The 20,846-nt window shown below is 36.9% G+C and overlaps 1 protein-coding gene across 3 annotated transcripts in view; it reads right to left on the bottom strand.

Annotated features, from left to right (window-relative positions):
• Positions 1 to 20,846, bottom strand: part of ZFR (zinc finger RNA binding protein) — a 47,845-nt gene that overhangs the window by 5,718 nt on the left and 21,281 nt on the right. The window contains exons 5-17 of one of the 3 annotated variants that reach the window (XM_014256987.2): positions 20,424 to 20,642; positions 19,005 to 19,255; positions 17,462 to 17,653; positions 15,055 to 15,355; positions 13,966 to 14,159; positions 12,490 to 12,609; positions 11,847 to 11,992; positions 11,312 to 11,474; positions 9,515 to 9,720; positions 9,152 to 9,302; positions 7,616 to 7,757; positions 2,629 to 2,726; positions 1,713 to 1,808 (exon numbers count right to left, since the gene is read on the bottom strand). In XM_014256987.2, coding sequence (XP_014112462.1) covers positions 1,713 to 1,808; positions 2,629 to 2,726; positions 7,616 to 7,757; positions 9,152 to 9,302; positions 9,515 to 9,720; positions 11,312 to 11,474; positions 11,847 to 11,992; positions 12,490 to 12,609; positions 13,966 to 14,159; positions 15,055 to 15,355; positions 17,462 to 17,653; positions 19,005 to 19,255; positions 20,424 to 20,642 — 2,279 coding nt within the window. Of the gene's footprint in view, positions 1 to 1,712; positions 1,809 to 2,628; positions 2,727 to 7,615; positions 7,758 to 9,151; positions 9,303 to 9,514; positions 9,721 to 11,311; positions 11,475 to 11,846; positions 11,993 to 12,489; positions 12,610 to 13,965; positions 14,160 to 15,054; positions 15,356 to 17,461; positions 17,654 to 19,004; positions 19,256 to 20,423; positions 20,643 to 20,846 lie in introns of those variants that run through there. The other 2 variants (XM_005527993.3, XM_014256988.2) reach the window with 2 other exon arrangements.

Below are 20,846 nucleotides of genomic sequence, written 5' to 3'. Positions count from 1 at the left end.
TCTTTTGGATCCTCATATAATATACTGAGGTCTGTAACTCAGTCCTAGGAAAATGTGAATTATGATATCCTGGTTTTTATGTGGACAAAAGGCTGGATTTCGAATTTGAATAATGTGTAGGAACCTGACAAAATTCTTCTAATTTAGTTTTCACTTTGAGCCACATGAAAAGCTAATCCTGTGAACATTCAGGCTTCCCATTAACTTCTAATTTTACAACTACTTACGTTTTTTTTAAAAAAGCTCATCTCTTTTGTTTGTAGGTTTTCTAGTACAGAGGGTAGGAGAATCCAGAAATCTGTACTACTCCAATCTATGAAATTCCATCTGTACTGACTGAAATTACCACTTTCATTTTGTCATTGTTTATTATCAGTAAGACTTTTCCTACTGGCCAAAAGAACAGCTGACATCAGTTCAGTGCTGATCCATCTCACTGAGAACGCATCAGGTACCAGGAACAAATCAGGAATCATTCTTGGAGAGAACTGAGATGCAGCAAGGTCTGACACACTGCTGCACATCTCTCCTCCCTTCTAGATGTGTCTTGGAACACATAATGTGAGAATTAAAAAGCCATATTCTTTGCTCTTCACACATGTCCCTGCTTTGTGTTAGAGTAGTTGTAAGGATATTTTTCTAAAAGTATGCCAAGGTTCATTCTCTGGCAATTCAGTATCATAGTGATATTAAGAGAGCACTTTTTAGCATCTTTTAAACTGTATTTGTTTAGTGTACTTTTCATGAAATGCAGTACTGAAACTAGCACTAGTTTTTTCCTTTTAAATATTTAAAAAACCACAGACGTTACTGCTCCACTTCCTTTCCAGAAGCAATAATTATTATTAGAAGTAATTTAAACTATCTGTAAACTTAGTGGAGCTGTAAAACATTTCTCATCTAAATGAAGTCAACTGCTCAAAACAATGTTAGTGCTCTTCCTGTCAAAACTGAGAAGGAAGCAGCACAGTACAACTGGATTTGGTCTGCAAAACACAACAGTCAGAGCTAGGTTTATTTCCACATGATATGCTTCAGGTATTTGTTTCAGACTAACTTTGTCCAATCCACATCTTGTATATCATTTAATATTTGGAGCTTTTGTAAGGTAGTCAATGCAAAAGGAGTGCTCCAAGAACACTCAACTGAATTAAGAAAGGTGACCTGATACAACCTAGAGATTTAAGTGACACTGACTAAAATATGATGATGACACAACCACAAGCTGTACTGAAGTATTGTGGTATTTCACCTTGTGAAAGGGACATAATAATCATAAGAATTACTGTGTTTTTTTGAGTCCTTTCTGTTATCACAGAACTATTTGGGCACAACTGATATTATTTTAGGCAAGTTTCAGCAAACTCCAATCAATTCAGAATAGGTGGTTAGAAATTCTATTATACAGAGTAAAGGAAAAAATGCTAAAACCTAGAATATTAATCTACCTACAAAGAATAGAAAAGGACAAGAAAATTTATTTTGGAAAAAATAATAACTTCCAGCTACAGATGAAAAAAACCTCAGAAACTGTATTTTAAGAGGGAATCTGGAGTATTTGTTAGCCAAAAAAGACCCCAAAATCCTACATTATATGTTGAAAAAGTCTGAATTTAAAAATTGTATTAATTGTAAAAACTGTATGCTTCCATATAATTTCCTTGTAGAAGCATATTTCTTAAGAAGACTCATTAAAAAAATACATTACTTACCCAGCTTGGAAAATCAGACCAAGTAGGAACCCGCTGACAGAGGTCACGAAGAATACGTATGATAATCACACAGGACTGCAGACCATTAGCTCTAGCCTTGAGAGCAATACAAAATCAAATTAATTAACCCCTGCACCCATAGCAAACAGGACTTGTTGAAAGACTAAAACACCACTGTTCAATGGAAGCTCAGATACAAGATTGAAACAAATCATTCTACAACTTTATTCCGTGAGCTGCCATTTACAGCAGTATTTTATACAGGGTTAGTAATTTAAGGTGGCAGAAGTCAAAGTGCACAGGTTATACAAGAATAACATTTCTTGATCCCCTATACACTTTGACCTATGTTCATTTGAAACAATAAATACAGTATCTTTCTATATTAGCAATAAAAAGGATAAAGTAAAGAACTAAGAAATACGTATAGAGACTGAAAGGTCAAGGGAATCTGTTTGGTTTCTTTATTGTGCCTTTGCCAGAATGCAAAGTCACTAAACCAAACAGTTGCTTCTCACCTTTCATTCCCTACACTTAATGCACTTAAAGAAATAGAAAAAAAAGGCTTAAATCTAAACACAAAGCTTTAAACACATATTCCATTATTTAAAGCAAAGTTACTCTGCAGCCTTATGGAATATATAACAAATATACAACAAATGATCACCCCAAGCGAGTCAAGCTTTCAACATCGCCTTCTCAATGACCGGAAAAAAAAATGACGTCAAATGAGCAATAACTGCATAAAGCAGCTCCTCCATACTCAACCTTCTACAGTTAAATTTAGGGACCAGAGAAATATTAAGTATTATTAGCATGAACAACGCTGAGTGTTTTCACACAGTTAAACATTCATATTGCAACTGAACTAATCTCTCATAAGGCTACAAGAAGAAAGTAAAATGATGTTCCGAACCTGGAACCACTTAGCGTGGCGTAGAGCAGCCAGAGCGTCAAGGCATTTTTGCCTGTCCAAGACGTCCGGTGGGTCTTTCACCATACCCGAGGTTACATCTAAAATGGATTGAATTGGCAAAATGCAGTGAGGAATGGGTGTTTGACCAGGTGAGCAAGACACTTCCTTAAATAGCTTCAATGTCACACATGCCATTTGAAGTTTCAACCCTTAAATTAGTAATGTAGATGTTCAGCAATAGCCGCTCAATTCGGATTAGGGCATCGACCCAGTAGAAAGGTCAAGAGCATAATGCACTTCAGCTCTTAAGTTATTTTCAATTGCATTGCTGATTATGCAATGCTCAGCTAACACTGGAAAAACACATATCTCCTAAAATTAAATACTGAAGGAAGGATGGTTGGACACAGTGCACCAGCACAGAGAAGACAAGACAGAAGGAACACAAAAATCCACTTTAGCCAAGAAGAAACATTTGAACTTAGTTTCTTTTAAATTTTAATTGTCACATGCTATTTGGGACCTATTCTAGAAAAGTAAGTATAACATATCTTAAAAGCACTCAATGTTTAGAAATAAGGTTATTTTTATCATGCCTGGAACTTGAAATTATTTTACTTTAAAAGCCTGACTAAAGGAATGTGGCATGTTCTTCAATATTATGGAGTTCCCTGTTTTCTAGTACCTTCTCTCTTACCCATATAAATAAAAGTTCTCAGCCCATAATATGTGTTCCAGCAACACTTAGGATGCAAGGAAGGATCTGAAAAGGGACTGCTTTATGTAAGACTCACCAAGATAAAGAAAGGAAAGGAGTAGTCTAAAAAACAAAGCAAAATGTCTGAAAGATGGAGAAAACACAGCAGACATTGCCTATTTAAATGTTCAGGAAATAATTTAATTACCAAGATTACTGCTTTGCTACCAAAAATGAAGAGTTCACAGAATTGGTTTAATCAATGAAACTGGAAGCACTACCACTAAACAACGTGAAATGGTATCATAAAGTTACTTGAAAACTATATGGATATAATCAGATCACTGTTAGAAGTTACTTTTTTACTCATTCTGAAAATGGCTATGGTGACTAGTCATAACATATGTTGCTAGCATAACTGGTGATACACCAGATAAGATGAAAACAAAAAGCTCTCACTCAATGGCACACTTTTCACAGGAGCTGGCTGTTTGGAGCAGTACAGTTTACTCCTCCAAGATCTAAATTTAGGTTAAGCCAGGGAATAAAATAAAATAAAAAATAATGAGACTCATGAAACATGCCTGCAACGAGAAGCTTTTAGGAATGTTGCAGAAATTGTGCTCTGAAACCACAAACATAAAATAGTAGGTATTCTTTAGTATATAGAGCTAAAAGGCCATGAATTAACATGGTGGTATAGTTTTGCAATACAGTAACTAAATTTAATGTGAAGTACCACATTCAGATTTGAGCCTTTTGATAGGATAGTCCCATTGCTCTGCACAAGGATAAAAAGGTGAAGACTTCATAAGAGCAAAGTTGAGAAGAACATATGGAACTTCTCACACAGATATTCTATTTTACAGACTACATATTAAAGTGGAAAAATGAAAATATTTACTAACAATGCAATTACAGAGCTAATGAAGATGTTTAAAGTGATTTTTTTAAAAAACAAAACAGATGAAAAAAAAAAAACAAGCCCAAAACAGAACAAAAACAACAACAAAAAAATCCCCTCCAAACCTATACAAGAGGGGTGTTAGCTAAAGCTAAGTGATGAAAGGAGTACAACACAGATATATGAGACAACAAGTACATCCTGAGAAGACCCATGACAGGAGGAAGTAGCAAAATAAGGCTGAGAAATAAAAAATGGAAATATATACTGTTGGGCCAATAGCCTAATCAGTAAATTATTTTCTCCTAAAACTAATACACAAATAGGTGACACTGTGCAAACTTTTAGCACAATAATTCATGAAATAATTTGAAATTTCTACCTCTGTAAACCTTCAACTTGTAAAATGGTTTTACTGACAAGAATTGCAACTTAAATGTACAGAAAAGAATCTTAGTGCTGGAAATGTTTATGTAAAATGGGGTACTAATAGCTGTCATAAGAACACCCTTGGAACTTAAAAAGACTTTGAAAGTCAGAAGTTGCTGAGGCATGTACCACTGAAAAAATATATCAAGGGAACTCCTGTAATATTTATTCTGTGGATTTTTGCATATGTTTCACATTTCAGGATTAACCCCTTAAAGACTGTGTAACTAAAATCAGATGCCTAACATACCACCCTACTAAACTAAGACAAAAATGGAATTAATTTACAAAACACGGGCATGAATTCTTACCCTGTATAACTTATTGCTAGCCTAAACATAAGGGGTTAATCTTCAGTTAGACGTGCTGTGTCCACACTACCTCTTCATTAAAAGTTAACAGGTATGTCAATTTAGGTAAGTTTTATTATGTAAAGTACATTTTATCCAGTCAACTATTTTAAGACTAGTGTGAACACTGCTTCATTCTAGGAGTGAGACAAAGACGGAAAGAAAAAAAAAAACAAAAACCAAACACAAAGTAACAGCAGATGCTAGGACTATGCATCCAAACCCCTCCTTTGTAAAGCATGGCAGGTGTGACACTGAGCTTTAGAAAACCTTGGTCAAAAATCCTTCCGATGTCTTGGCAGCAACCCCTGACAGGAATCAAGTCCCACTGCTAGAAGGCTTTGGACCGGGGCTGTTAGCTAAGGATAAAAAAGACACACGCGCACACACAGAGGTGTTTGTAAGTATGTACACTTTGTTTGCAGAAGGAAGACTCCACAGCTGGGTTAGAGCTCTTCAAATGTATCAGATTTGGTCAACTGTCAAACGCACAATACTGTAGGGAACAGTAGCTATGCGGTTAACAATTTAATTTCACTGTTTTCGTTTTTTTTTAGCCTTTTATGTAGTAACACATCAAATATGATTCTTCTCCACGTGCAAGACACAGGTTGCGTCTTTACTCCAACTGGTTCTTCCGGTAAAGCCTTCCTTAATACCTGAGCTAGTTCCCCAAGCGGGCTAGGGAAAATGAGAACTTTAAACCAATGTAAGACACAGAGCATGAGAAGCTGCAGTAAGAAAAACACAAAAACATACTGTTACTCTGCAGCAAATAAGCAGCAGTCTTCGGAATAAGGAACTTCTTTGCTGCAATAATTGATAATTCAGTCTTCTATTTGCTCCAGTTTCAAAAGTGAACTTTTCTGCACATCCATTTTATACTGCTCAGTGTCTTGAAGAGAAATCTAACTTGATTTTGTTTGCCTAGAGGCAGTACTGCATTCAGCAGTGAATAAACTCACAAAGATAATTTAACTCAAGTGTGGGTCAGACAAAAATACAGATTTGTTTCCTTTTGGTGGCATAACTTAGGGGAGGTGATGGTAGAAATTTGAATTTTTTTTATCTTTAGTCCACATCATAGAATTTTGGGCCAGAAACCACTTAGTTGAAATTCAGTATTGTAGCAGGAATCAATACTGCACATTTGCACAGTACATCAAGAAATAAACATGGTGTTCAAGGTTAATTTCATTAAATGGTTAGTCTAATTTAATAATAAAATGCATTCTTTATAAGCTTATATAATATGGAAGGCTGGATTCAGCCCAGAGTCATATTACACTCAGATTGTCCAAAACCAAGTAAAATTGGTTGGGTCTGACAGTACACATACAAAGCCTTTATAGCTAGGAATAATATGCACAGCTTAAAACAAAAGCTCTCTAAGACTCTTTGGAAGTCATCCAAACCGCAGAATGCATGTTGAAAAATTTTTCTTTCTGATTATGTAGGATGACTTTGTTAACATAACTTGCTTATAAATGCACTAGTCACAGCTACAGAACACTTAGTAATGCAATATAAAAACCTCAAGTGTTTTAGAGGACATGTAGTGATGAGATGAAATATAAAAAAAACCTCCGTGGCTTATATAAATACGTATATACACAAGCACATGTATACATACACACATACAATTTCTTTCAACCTGTATATGATAAGTGTTAAAACAGCCTCAGATTTCCTATTTGTAGGTTCACTGTCAAACACCAGAACCTTGTTTGCTATGATCGTTTTCTACTATGAAAATACAGGATTAAAAGGAAACAAAAGTTAAATTTATCTGACCCATAAATAAAAAGAACCAATGTACTGCAGACATTAATCATGCTTGTTGGCTTAAAAGCTTTTGGAGCTTTGAAAGTGTTACAGAACAGACCCTAAAGCAACACTGCTGGCACCAGAGAAACTGTGGACTTCAGAAACATAAATTGATTCCCGAGCTCCACCTTCTGCTTCAGCTCAACGACAAAGCCATTTCTTATTGAACTAGTAGGGTTTGCCAGTTGGATAGAAGAGTGATTGTAATACCAGGAGCCTAAATATACTCAAAAAGCACTCCAGACCAAAAAGCAACCTCAGAGAGCTGGAAAAAATCGCATCATCTTTCAAAGTTAGAAGCACTATTACCATCAAAAGTACTGTAAAAGTGCATTTTAAGTGGCACTATTTAGAATGTCTAAGTGATGGAAATACTGACCCAGTTCAAACCCAAAAACCTGTGATTTGATTTTCTAAATCCATACAATCTTTCTCTTTAAGGTAAGACTGCTTTGGAAAGCCAGTTTATAGCCACTTGCTATAATATACTTAGTTTTCCACATAATTTTAAAAGAGGGGGAAAAAACTCAAGCTTGTACCTTTTCCAGAAAGCTGAGGTTGGACATAAAGTTAGAAACTTTAAAAATTAAATAAAAGCATCATATACATATTAATTTTAACCAACTGTTCTCTACTGAGACTGGTTGTTGAAAAACAAAGTTTCAATCAAATACATGTGCCAGCATGTTGCCTTCCAGGACCTTAGTGCCATCTTAAGCAGAATAGATAAACATGAAAAAACAGGTGAGAAATAAGTAACATCTTTAACAACTTCCCAACCTCCATCCCTCATGTTCTCTTCCCGAATGACTGGAGATGTCAGTGTGATTGTAACTTGCATTTTGGGTTCCACACACGAATTTAAAATTATTGCTGCTTCTGGGATTGCACACTTGATATCGTATTTCTCTGGACTTATCACCTAAATATTGAGAAACAGAAATTTCTATTAGCATGTGGCCATTAAAAGTATGCGGAAGAAAAAGGATTCCAACATATTCTTCCTTCAACAGAAAGATAGAAACACAATATAATTATATGAAACAGGTACCTGTGTAGTCATAGAACCACACTACCCACTATAAAGATAAGTAGACTTGCATATTGTTTCCAAATTATTAATAAAAACACACAAAAAAGCAGTCAGAGTAAAAAAAAAAAAAAGCTGCCCAGAAAGGAAATTAATATAAATTATGTAACAAGAATCTTCATGGTGTTTGAGATAAAGAAAAGCGTCAGAGCCAATTAAAATGTCAGCAGGGTGTTTCTCACTAGAACATAGAAACCTTTGAAAAGCAAAGATGCAGGGGTTATTTTTCAAGCTCACAGTTACAAATGGGTATTGCTAGGTACATCCTGTGCTTTGGTGTCACAAAATGCTAGGAGAAAAGGGCAAGATAAGCATCAGGGAAGAAATGTAACTAACAAAGTGTTTATTTTGAATTGTTTTTTGCAACTTTATTTAATAATTCTAAATAGCCCCAAAAGGAAACTGTAGGCACCCCTGTCACCTTCTTCTACATACATGGACAAGTGGACATTTCCATGAAGACAGACCAAGATGTCCATTTGTTAAATTTACTTCTGTTCTGTTACTTCAAACAAGAGCAAATTTGAGACTATTTTTTCATTAATCTGATCCTGCTAAAGATTCTATCATGTCAGTGATTCTGTCAAGCATTTTACTAGAGTGCATTGAAATACTACTGCTGTGACAAGCACTCTACAGTGACAGGCTTTGCTCAGCAGAGAGCAGAGACTTTATACCTTTTTGTGGAAATACTACAAAGGGTTTATATTTCACTGAATGGTCTAAGACTGCATGTTTACTTTTTTAAAGGTCCAAATTATAAAAAAACCCACACTAGACTTAGCTGGCTAATTGTGAACAATAAAGCACTGTTACATACAAATAGGAAACAAGATACAAATACAAAATACTGGCATTAATGGAAAACTTTGGCCTTGAGGCAGCAGGTGTGCTGCAACAGGTAATGTGGTGTAATTATCTATATTCCTACTGATAACTGATTAATGTTCTTTCTTGTGCTCATTTCTATTTCCCAAACAAATGAAATCTATTAAATGGTGATTGATACTACACTGCTAGAGCACACACTTTTATGGACACAATATAGAGGAAGCAGAACATGCAGCAGTCTCTGAATTCAGACAAAGACACTCAGAAAATGGACAGACACTGAACCTGAGCTATGTCATGTAGCAGCATTGCGAGTCCTCCAAACATTTACCTTGAGGACAGATTTTCACATACTTTTACGAAAATTCAAATCCAAAAATCTAAATTCTACTTACTGCAAGTTGCTTAGGGAGACTTTCAGCAATACGACTGAGTAATGTCTTGGAGGGTTTCTCAGCACACAACAAAACAAGATTGACATTTCGGTCTCCACGGAGTAGCAAACCTTTAGCCAAAACGCCCACCCGTAAAACGCCTTTCAAGGCTCTGTGAATTATATTAAAAGTTGCATTTAAAACAATAAGGTAAAAATCATAAAAATAATCCTGAAGATAGAAAAGTGAAATAAAACAGTGTTCCACATCTTTCTGAGACTTCAAAGTACTGCATAAAAGCCCAAAGAGATGAGATCCTGGAAACACTGATAACAGGGTAAGGAAAAACAGTAAAATTATTAAAAATTAATTTTAAAAAAATACCTGTCTTTGCTTCCATCCTTTTTGTCATCTCCCTCTTTGTTCTTGCTTTTTTCATGATCAGTCATGCTGTCAGAAACCAGCTTCAAAGCGCGCTCAGTAATAGAAACAATTTTTTGGACTGCCTGAAGTTCCTCCTCAGTTGGATATATAGCAGCATGCTTGGTCATCACATAGCGGTCATCAGAAGAGTCAGGGCGGCGCATAGGCTGAACAGACAAAAAAGCGTACTTCTGAAACTTGGGTACACTTCCAAGTTAAAAAATGAGACAAAATGACCAAAACCCAAACATGTGGCTAAGAAACACAATATTCAAATCCCACATCACTGAAATGTAACAAAACACAAAGTCTTCTCAACAGCCTACACTGTCACAATCAATCATGTCTGAAAAGACATGAGATGTATCAAAACTAAATTAAGGCGAAATCCCAATATCAGAGGTACTTCCTCAGCATTAATATCACTTGCCTTTCTGTTTACTGGGAGATACCTGCATATTGCTGCAAAATAAAGTATCCATGATTACTTTTGTACAATCACAGGATTGTACAGGATGGCCTCGGAAGGTCATCTAGTCCAATCTCCTGAGCAAAACATGGTCAGCAGTAAGACCATATCATGTTGGCTGAGGGCTTTGATTTTTGAAAACCTTCAAAGGTGGTGAATGCACAACACGTGTATGGAAAAAGATAATTTCCTGTATTCACTCTAAACCTCTTCCATCTTGGTTTAAGCTGGATGTATCTCACCCTCTCTTGACTGTAAAATGCCTGGCTCCATATCCTGTATAAAAGCAGAGTTATTAGAAGGCTATTATGTCCCACTGAAGCTGTCTTCTACAGGCTGAACAATCTCAGATGTCTCAGTCTCTCCTCACAGGGTAAGCATTCCAGACCCCTGACCATCCTGGTAGCTTCACACTAAGCTTTTTATGGTTTATGTATCTTTATGTATCTTGTACTGGAAAGCCCAGAATTAAATGCAATATTGCAGTTAGGGTCTAATGAAAGTGGATCACTTCCATTAATTTACTGACTGAGCTCCTTTCACTAAAGCTCAGGTTGCTGCTGGCCCTGCTGCCAGGGCATGCTGCTGACTCATGCATGATCTGGCTGTTTGCCAGGACCCCCAGATCCATTTCAGCAGAGCTCCTACCCAGTCTCTATCAATGCAATATTGAATGCAACTTCCTTTCTGAGTGTAGCATTAGGCATTTGTGCTTGCAGAATTCCATAACATTCCACTCCTACAGCCTGCCTACGTGCCTCTGGATGGTGCCCTTGCCCTCGAAGGTATCAGCTATCCTCCCCACCTCAAGATAATTCAGGTTCATGCCAGTTGCAAACCTCAGCAGTGTGCACTCATTCCATCACCTTTCAGATCACTGCTAAGGTGCTTATCAGACCAATGTCAGTATGCTGCTGGAGTATGGTGCACCACAAAGCATTATTCTCTGAGACTAATTACCAAGCCACTTTTTATCCATACATTTGTCCACAATTAGGTAAATAATGTTGTTTAATGCAATCAAATAAAATGAAAGGTAGAAAAATCCAGTATGACTTGTGTTTCATAAGAAGCAATATTTAAAGCATCCTCTTGTCATTTTGCTGGACTTATTTTGGAAGACTAGTCCACCTACACCATTTCATTAGCATATAATTTCTTCTTCTCTTTTCTAAATCCTTTATTAAGAAACACTGGAGACAAGTGAAGTAGCACTGAATAATTTATAATTCTTAACTGTGCCTCCTAGTAAGAATGGTTTAATTCTTTTCTCAAGTTAAGAAACTCACAGCTGGTCCTTGGGGTTGAGGAGGCATTCCAGGTCTAACTCCCAGCAGACCTAGAGGTCCTGGAGGGCCATGAGGATACCCTCCATCTGGTACTCTGCGACGGTCATCCCAGTGATGTTGCTCTTCCTCCATTCTCCTCCAGTACATGTCCTCTTCATATCGCCTGAATAATCAAAGTGTTCTGTTTATACTTGTTTATACTGTTTTAATACTTGACAACACTCTAGAGAGATTCTTCTCTGTCCTCAACAACTTTTAATAGTCATAAGCAAACACCAACGAACAGATGGTAACTAACATGAATTATTGTTGTAAAAGTAGGTCTGCATTTATTGTAAAGTAATTCTAATAACTCTGCATTCCTCAGTACAACTGAACAGTAGCAAACAAAAATCCCAGCGAGAGAACGACAATTTAAAACAAGACAGTACAGAGTTCCCTAAAGTATTTAAAATAAGTAACTATATGTAGAGTTAAGTTTCAGACAATCTGACAGCAGCTTTGTCACATTCATTCATGAAACATAATGCATTACCTCATTTCCATCCTCCAGCGTTCCTCCTCTTCTCGCCTTCTCCAGTATTCTTCTTTTTGCATCTGTTTCCTCATCTTCTCTTCTTGAATTTTTCTTGCTCGAATACTGGGCTTTACTTCTACTTGTAAGTCTGGGTTTACTTTTTTCTAGATCAGAAAAGTAATGAATTAAATGCTGTTTTCCTGTCCTCATCTCAAGGTTATGGAGTTATTCAGACATACTTAACATAACACTACTCCTCTACAATAAAATCAAAGGGAGTAAAATGCAGTGTTAGAACTGCACAAAAGCACTCACCTTTAAAAGTCTGCTTTTTAATGTTGTTCATCCCACCAAAAACATTGAGCAATACTATTTTCCGTTTTTTAAACTTCATCATAAGCAACATAAAGAACTCATTGTTGCTTGCATTGGTTGTACTACAAGCAACATTCAAAACATTTTAAAAAACCTCAACCAAAATACAATTTCGCAGCTTGCATTATTCTTTAAACACTATACTGCCTGTGAAATATACTTCTTTTTTTACATGCTGCTTACTCAGAGTGCTTACTTTTATCTAGTCTTTAAACCTAAGAACAGGTGACCAGACCAGTTAGCTGATATCTGGTCGATTTTCAGAGAGTAGCATTAGCATTTTTACCTTGTACTGAAGTCTGTGCCGCCGCCCTTTCAAATGCATCTCCTTGGCATTAGGATCATTAAAACTGCACTCACAGAGTTTACAGTGAAAGCGGATCACCTTTCCTTCATCATTCCTTACCTGGAAAATAAAGTTTTAACACATTTGGTCTTTTTTATTTATTTCATAAAGCTGATATAAAATTTAATTATCCATTAATCTAAATATCCAGTGACATTGGATGTCTACCTCAAACACATTTGTCCCAAAACACATTACGAAGTTCACACAATAACTGAAAGAAGGCAAAGTGGAAAAGTAGAAGCTTCAGTTCTGACAGACACACCATTGTGCTTGGTAATAAGCAAGAACACAAGGTCCTTCCATTCCAAAGAGTACACAGCTGTAAATTCAAACCTGAACATAGTGAGCTAATAAATCACAAATTGGTGTATTATGCAAAATTCACATCAGATTTGATCCACCTATTTCATACCAGCCATATGAAGCAAAAAAGAAACATGAACAACACAAAAATGTAAACACATGCACAAGCCTTTGCAGGTTCAGTGCCTTGTCACTCTTATCTTCAAGGAGAACCCAGGGAATTACAGTCAGTCAACCTCATCTTGATCTCTGGGAAGGCAATGGAGCAGCTAATCCTGGAAACTATTTCCAGGTACAATGAGATCGAGAAAACCATTAGGAGCAGTCAGCATGACTTCACCAAGGTGAAGGCCTGGCAGATGAAGGCAGAGCAGTGAAGACTGTCCATGTAGACTTCAGTAAAACCTTGGACAGTCTCACCACAACATTCTCCTACACAAGTTGTTAATGCATAGGCTGGAAAAGCATACAGTGAGGTGGACTGAAAGCCATCTGAACAGTCTGGCCAAGGGTGGTTATCAGCAAAATGAAGCCCAGTTGGAGGCCAGGAGCCAGCAATACACCTCCAGGATCAATACAGTCCTGTAACATGTTCAGTAATGCTCTGGATGATGGGGCAGAATGCACCCTCAGCTAGTTTGCTGATGACACAAAACTAAGAGGAGTAACTGGTATGCCAAAGGATTGCACTGACATCCAGAGGGACCTCAACTGTTTCACCTAGTGAAGAGGAGGCTGAGGAGGATCATATCAGGATATATAAATATCTGGAGAAAAGGTGTAAAGAGGAAAGAGCCAGACTTTTTTCAATGGTGCCCAGTGCCAGGACCAAAGACAATTAGCACCAACTGAAAAACAGCTGAAGATCAGAACACTGTTTTATTGTGACTGACTGCTCCCACACAACTGCTCAGGGAAGTTATGCAATCTCCATCCTTTCACATTCTCAAAAACCATCTGGACATGGTCCTAGGTGACTGGCTGTAGGTGGTCCTTCTAAAGCAGGGTGACTGAACCAGATGACATAAAGAGGTCTCTGCCGGCCTCAACCACTCTATGACTACGTTTCACTGAAACAACTAAAAAATAATAACATTTTCATATTAATACCTCCTCCACATAGTCATGGCCCACTGGTTGGACATCACTTTGCAAGGCAGCAAGAGTTGTGGGAGTCACTGGTTCAGCTGCTGTGTCTGGTTTTACTTCCTGTGTTTGTACTGTAGCAGCAGGAGGTGTTTTAACACTTTCAGCTGATTTCATTTCTTCCATTTTACTGCCTGTTGTCTGAAGCTTATTGCCACCTAGAAATCAAAAAAAGTTAAATTACTACCCTTTGTAAAATGAAAATGTGATTTAACATAATGTGCAAACTGAAGATTTTATTTGTAAATATCTATGATCTGGGCAAAGAATTATAGTCTTTTAAAATCTACACAAACTTAGATATGTTTTCAATACAATTAAATATTTTAACAGTAAGTTTAACAACATTCAGGTTACTTAAACACTGAAGTTGTTTATTCTAACAAGAAAAACTTTTGCTTTATAAAATTACCACTTTGTTATTTGCTTTCCTGCTTTTTCAAGAGAGAGGACTGAATGGGGAATAACTCAGAAAGCTTATTTTAATTATCTCTTTTTTTATTATTTTGTAAATCTATCTAGAAAAAGTGCTTCAAAATTATAATGTTTGTACTAGTAAAGGCAGTGTACCCCTGGTGTTGCAACTGTATAAGGCTCTCCTTGAAGAGCAGGATAGCTTATTGTGGAACAAATGCTTCCCATCTCTGTTATGTTCAGTTCAAAGTTTCCACGGTTAGTTTTCCACTGTAAAAATGATGTTTCTGTTGCCCATCACAAAATGCCAATCTATTGCAGGTGCATTAACAGCCCAGACTGTGAACTGAAATTAGGACTATAAACTGCAATACTCCAGCAACTACTACATATGAAACCAAAGGTAGGAGGCTTCTTACAAAAGTGGGAAAAGTATTTAAGAAGGGCCAGGTGGAGACAACTGGGCAGAAAACACCATCAATTTTGAAGCAAAATTTTTATAGACATTCTTGCCTATCAGTAATTCCCTTAAACATAGTGGAGTAACTCATGCATGGAGTTACCTAAATACATTTGCGTCTGCTGCACTAATTCTTAAAAAATTTATGGAACAGGTTAGGTTTCAAAATAAAGACTGACTTCTGTACTTGCCAACAAAGTTTATTTTCGGTGTAGATATTTTCTTTACAGCTATGTTAGCAGCGGTTGAAGATGTTTTGTTGTTGGACGCAGTGTTAAGTGGTGTGTTTGTTGTGGGAGTAAGAATTTTCACTGCAGAAGATGCAACGGAAGAGTTCACTGTACTGCTGCTAGTTGCTATATTTGAAGCAGAGGCAGTTGGTTTGGAAGCAGATGTGGATGTTGAGGAAGTAGCTTGGGTAACCACATTTGGTTCAGTTGAAGGAATGGGTTTGCCAAGTTTTGTATGCAACTTTACCACCTGTAAGCAGGAAAAGAAATTCAGAATATGATCTCTCCAAGATAGTTATAAAAATAATGTATCACAAGCAAAAGTATCAATATAAAAAAAATAGAAATAAAAAATTAGATTTTTTTTTTTTTTACAAAAAGTGGTCTTGGGAAAAACAAAAGACAGATGAGTAAAAACTCTTCTCGTCTGTAACAAAGGAATATGTAGTTGTTATCTTATATTGCTTACTTCCATTAGAAACTCAGGCATTTACTCCCACAGCTGTTTACATAGTAACAAAGCACAACAAGCTTGTAACTCAGGATAGTTCATGAATACATTTTGCTCCTAGTGTTTCAATATATCTGTTTTGTTGCCTGGTCACTTTCTAGACTCCCTAAAAGGCAAAACATTGAACTGTTTTGGTTCCAAACAATATTTGGAACTAAGAGTTATTTAATTCACCTTCAGCAACACTGTCTTTTGATTGCTACACTTGAAGAGTCTTCATATTGAATCACTTTCCAGATTATTTAGCTAAACTAAAGATATTCCTTAGGCAAAAGTTTACCTTTTTTTTTTCTTTTTTTCTAATGTACAGAAACAGTTTAGAAGGATTTAAGATGTATTTCAGAGCTCTTTAGTATCTTATAGAAAGTAAAGAGGTACATGCTTATTCTTAGAAGTAATAAGCAGAGGTCTTTCCACAACATGTCTGTCATGGAATAATACTTCTTTTTGGTGACTGCTGACCACCACCTGAAAAAGCAATGCAAGTAATCCTTAGGAAAAAAACACGCAAGATCAAAACTAAAGACTGAGTTTGGATAACAGCAGTAAAAAATACAAATCTGAGACATGCCTTACATGTGAACATGTGTACAATCATGATATATGCACATAAATTAGTTTCTTAGGCTTTTGCTCTTATTTTTTATGTTCCCTATTAGAATACAGACATATTAATGTCACACAATAGGATAAATTTAAGCTTAAGCAACTCTTCAAAATTACTTTTTTCCAGTAGCATGCACACAGTTCTTTATTTCTCACAGGATTAAAGAGAGTCCTTTGAGATACCATTTTCACACTGCTAAGAACCTAAACCCAGCAATGGTTTGCAACTGTCAAAAGAGAAAACTATATCCAAATATAAAAGGGTAATATATACTATACTCCATATACTGATGGAGTTATTGAGCACAACTGAAGAAAGCAATGGCTCAGTTTATTAAAAGAAGAACACTAGGCAAGTCTCTCTAAATTTTAGTTTCTGCTCTCTTTTAAACATGCTGTGAGATTTATTTATTTTGATAAGAACGTTACCGATGCCTGTGTCCTGAGATGCAAAGAGCTATAAAAGCAGAGTATTAATACTGTATTTGTTAGTGACATTAATCTTTCCAGAGTTACGAGGAAAATCTGTAATTTCTAAACACATGTTCTACCTATCATTGTACATACTGTTCTATGTCAAAGCTTAAAACATGGGTCACAGCATTTCACAGTGCAGCCCAGAGTTTTCATTTCAGAACGCCCACAAAAGAGCACCCAAACAGTAAGAAAAACACGTGTACCAGAAGCCTTCTAAACATACTCACTATAAAGTCTACTACAACAACTACTATTGTTCCTTGCTTCCACAGGACAGTTTTCTTTGCAAGAACTATCAAATAATGATGCCTAGCATTCCTCTTCTTTGCACTAGCTCAGCTTACAGTGTTTCAAAGGGCACTGAAAGATTTCCTGTGCCAGCCAGACATGTAAGATGAATCTCAAGAAAAATTCTGAGAAAAGTTAGGGGGCACAAGCATGGTGCCACACGTCCTCAAATGGTACCTTTCCCTCATCTCACTCTCTCTCATCCTCACACCTTCTTCCTACGATTTGCATGATATCCCAATATATCCTCTTGTCATTGGTGCTATGGCAATATTTCCCCTCTTCTTTCAACAATGCCCTTCTAATAGTGAGCCTAAAGACAACTTTGAAAGGAAAAGAATAAATAAAATCTTTAAATAAAATAATTTAAATTATATTGTTTCTGCATATTTTCTCCTTCCTAATAATGAGAAAAAATGATGGGGAGAAATGTTTATTCAGACTAGCATGGTAAGAAAAAGAGAAAACTCTCACTTTCTGGTGCTTAGCTCCACGGATATGGGCAGCATAAGCATCTGCCCCAGTACAAGACACATCACAAAGCTCACAGCGCAACTGATTCTGAGTTCCACGAGCAGAAGTACTATTGTTGGTGGTGTTCTGGGAAGCTTTTAATGCTGCTTCTTTCTTTTTGTGTTTCTGGCCTTCCAAGTGCTCTTTGTAAGTCTGTTTAAATAAACAAAACACACAAGTAAGCTGTCTTTGTACTGTGAATATATCTAATACAGAACATAACAGAAGACACACATTTTACCTAAGAAGTACCCCCTACACTGATCATTTCTGTGGTACAGCATGCTCTAAGGCATTAATAGGCCACTTCTAAGACCAGAAAATGTTCTTCTCCAGCATCAGAATCTCACACTTAGGTAAAATAATACATTTTTTTTCCCTCTAACTTCTCAAAATTCCAATCAAGTAGTGGTCATCATCACCACTGAAAATTTGATAGGATCAGAAAATTGCAGTTTCCTGCATTCCATTCAATTATTTTTGATTTTCAGCTTCCCTCAAACTCTAAGTGGATCCAGATAAACAGAAAAATCAATTTAAAAGAAGGTAGTGCACAGATAAAGCTAAGTAATGAAAAAGAAATCCAAAAATTGATATTAGTTCCTATATTAACACTGGCGACCTAGAGCAGACAGGGTAGGAAATAACGACAAGTTTACCCAAAGTAAAGTAACTGTTTAATCAGACTCACACAAACACTCTGCCTGACTTTCTATCAACTTTCTAGGCACTTGTACCCACTGAGACACTGAAGTGGGAAGTTGGAATATAATGAAGAATAAATTTTCAGGTTTCCCATTCACAAAATTTGTGTAATCCCACAGCTCTCAAAACAGTATTTTCTAAGAAGTTTCCTACACTAAAGAAACAAATCACATTCAGAGTTTCAAATAATTCTGAAGTCAGGTGAAGCTTCTCTGTACCAATTCAGGGGGGTGTATCCTTATGTCTTCCAATAAGAACTCTTTCTATAATAGTACACATTTTTATTTCATTATTCCTTTAGTAGAAGTATGCACTCAGGTCTAAAAGTCAAAAAATACTCTCGATTAGAGGGCTGGAGCACCTCTCCTATGAGGAAAGGCTAAGACAATCTGGTTTGTTCAGCCTGGAAAAGAAAAGGCTTTGGGGTGACCTAGCTGGGACCTTCCAGTACCTAAAGGAAGTTTATAAGAAAGATGGAAGACTTTTCACAAAAGCCTGGAGTGACAGAACAAGGGGGAATGGCTTCAAGCTGAAAGAGAGCTGGTTTAGGTATTACAAAGAAATTCTTTACTGTGATGGTGATAATGCACTGGCACGGGTTGTCCAGGGAAGCTGTCGATGCCCCATCCCTGGAGGCACTCAAGTGTCCCTGCCTACAGCACAGAGCTTGAAACCAGATGATCTTCAAGGTCCTTTCCAACCCAGGCCATTCTACAATTCTATGACTCTTAAGAGGGTCAGGTTTTCAGCTGAAGAAATTATGAATAAAGTATAGTAGAATAATATATAATACAGATACCTGTGGTCCAGCACAGCTGATCTTGCAAACGTCACAGTAGTGGATCTGGGGTGGTTTGGGAGGCTGTTTTGGTTTCAGTTGCTTATTTTGGAATGGTGTCTTTTTAGTAAAGGTGGTCCCTGTCCAAGCAGCTGTTGCAGCAGCAGCAGCAGCAGCTGCTGCTGCCTGTTTCTGTTGCTGCTGCTGCTGCTGTTGGTAATAGGATGATGCAGCTGAATACACTGCAGCTTCATAGCCAGAATAGGAGGTACCTGAAAAATTAAAATAAAAACAAATGTTACATCACCATATATAATGTATCAATTACATAATACACTAATTCAAATCATGTTGCATAACAGTTGAGGGACAAGGCAAGATATAAGTAATTCACTGAGATCTTGTCAGGCAGTCTTGAATTTGGCTTCATGTTTCACAGTAGAAAAATATACAGCCACTAATCGTGCTGGAATATATTCAATTCTAGACACATCTTTGCAGACACATAGTTATGTTAGATATATCAAAGCATCCCTAGAGAACATAGGAAATTTCTTAGTACATCTGGTAAGATTGGGTATGATGGAACAAGAACTATAGTGAAAAAATCAGCAAAGGCCACATGAAACAAGAAATCTTCTAGAACCAGATTTGCTGTTCACATTTCCAAACGGCAAGGACTGATAATATGGAGAGGAAGGGGAAAAAAATGAAGATAAAAGACAGAATGTCTAGTGTTATTACATCCTATTTCAGTGACTTAAGTTGTTTTGGTACAGAGAAGATGCTTCACTCCCTAAAACCTGGCTACACAGTCCTTGATTTCTGGTTGAATAAATCAGGGAAACCAGGCTCTGTCTCAAGGAAGTAAAAAAATCCCTTTCTAAGCAGGAAACAAAAGAAAACAAAAAGTACAGGGTAGCTATAACATGCCAGTTAATTACCATCTATGGCTATGAAGTTACCATATTTTCATCTTTAACTGTGTTTTGGATTCCTAATGGTTGAATTAAGTTCTTTTCAGCACACATTTCTCATTCCATTTTGGGTCAGGACAACCCAAACTTACAAGATTTATGCTGAACTGCTCCTCCCTGTCTCTGTAACTGCATGCACCCTTCCCATTTCCTGGGAGTAACATCTGTGTAGATGCCTTTCCTTAAGTTTTATATTCCATTTTCTCCATTTCAGTTTATACCTTACTGTTCAGGTAGCAATGCCAACACTTTGTATGCTCTCACATGTAACAAAATAGGCACATAATGCATCAAACCTCTTTTAAAGATACAACAAAACATTCTGCCATTGTAATGATTGAACTGGTTGATACTTCTCAGCAGACTACAATATAATTGAGCAAACTGCTAGAATTCAGAGCGTTGAAAGCCTCTTCTGCAGCAACTGCAAGGATCCCAGCAATAAAACATGCAAAAGTCTTACCAGAGTAAGTTACTGCTGTTGTACTGTACGTTGCACTCTGAGTATAGGATGGAACAACAGTGGCTGCAGCTGCCACTGGCTGCACAGTTGAGGACACTGGATATATGGAAAACGTTGTTGTTGCTGGACTTGGGGTTGCAGGTTTTATAGCTGTCACTTGCCGTGTTTGCTGGGCTTGGGTGTACTGAGTTGCTCCTTGACTATATCCTGCTTTCGGAGCTAATGAAGACAGAAAATACAAGTGTACAAACATTGACAAGTTTTAGTTGAGTGCAATGCAAAGCATACTAAAGGAAAATTAACAATATGCTTGTGAACAAATGTGTAAAAAGTGGGGGTTTGTTTTGGGAGCTTTGTTTCATTTGTTTTGCATTTTAGGGTTGTGCACTGGATTGCTTTACTGTCGTGGCTAGGCACTGCACA

This window comes from Pseudopodoces humilis, chromosome 4, assembly GCF_049639895.1.
Source record: "Pseudopodoces humilis isolate 2021_Gansu_Grassland_sample_001 chromosome 4, ASM4963989v1, whole genome shotgun sequence".
In the NCBI taxonomy this organism is placed as follows: Eukaryota; Metazoa; Chordata; class Aves; order Passeriformes; family Paridae; genus Pseudopodoces; species Pseudopodoces humilis.
This window is presented reverse-complemented; position numbering and strand designations above follow the sequence as displayed.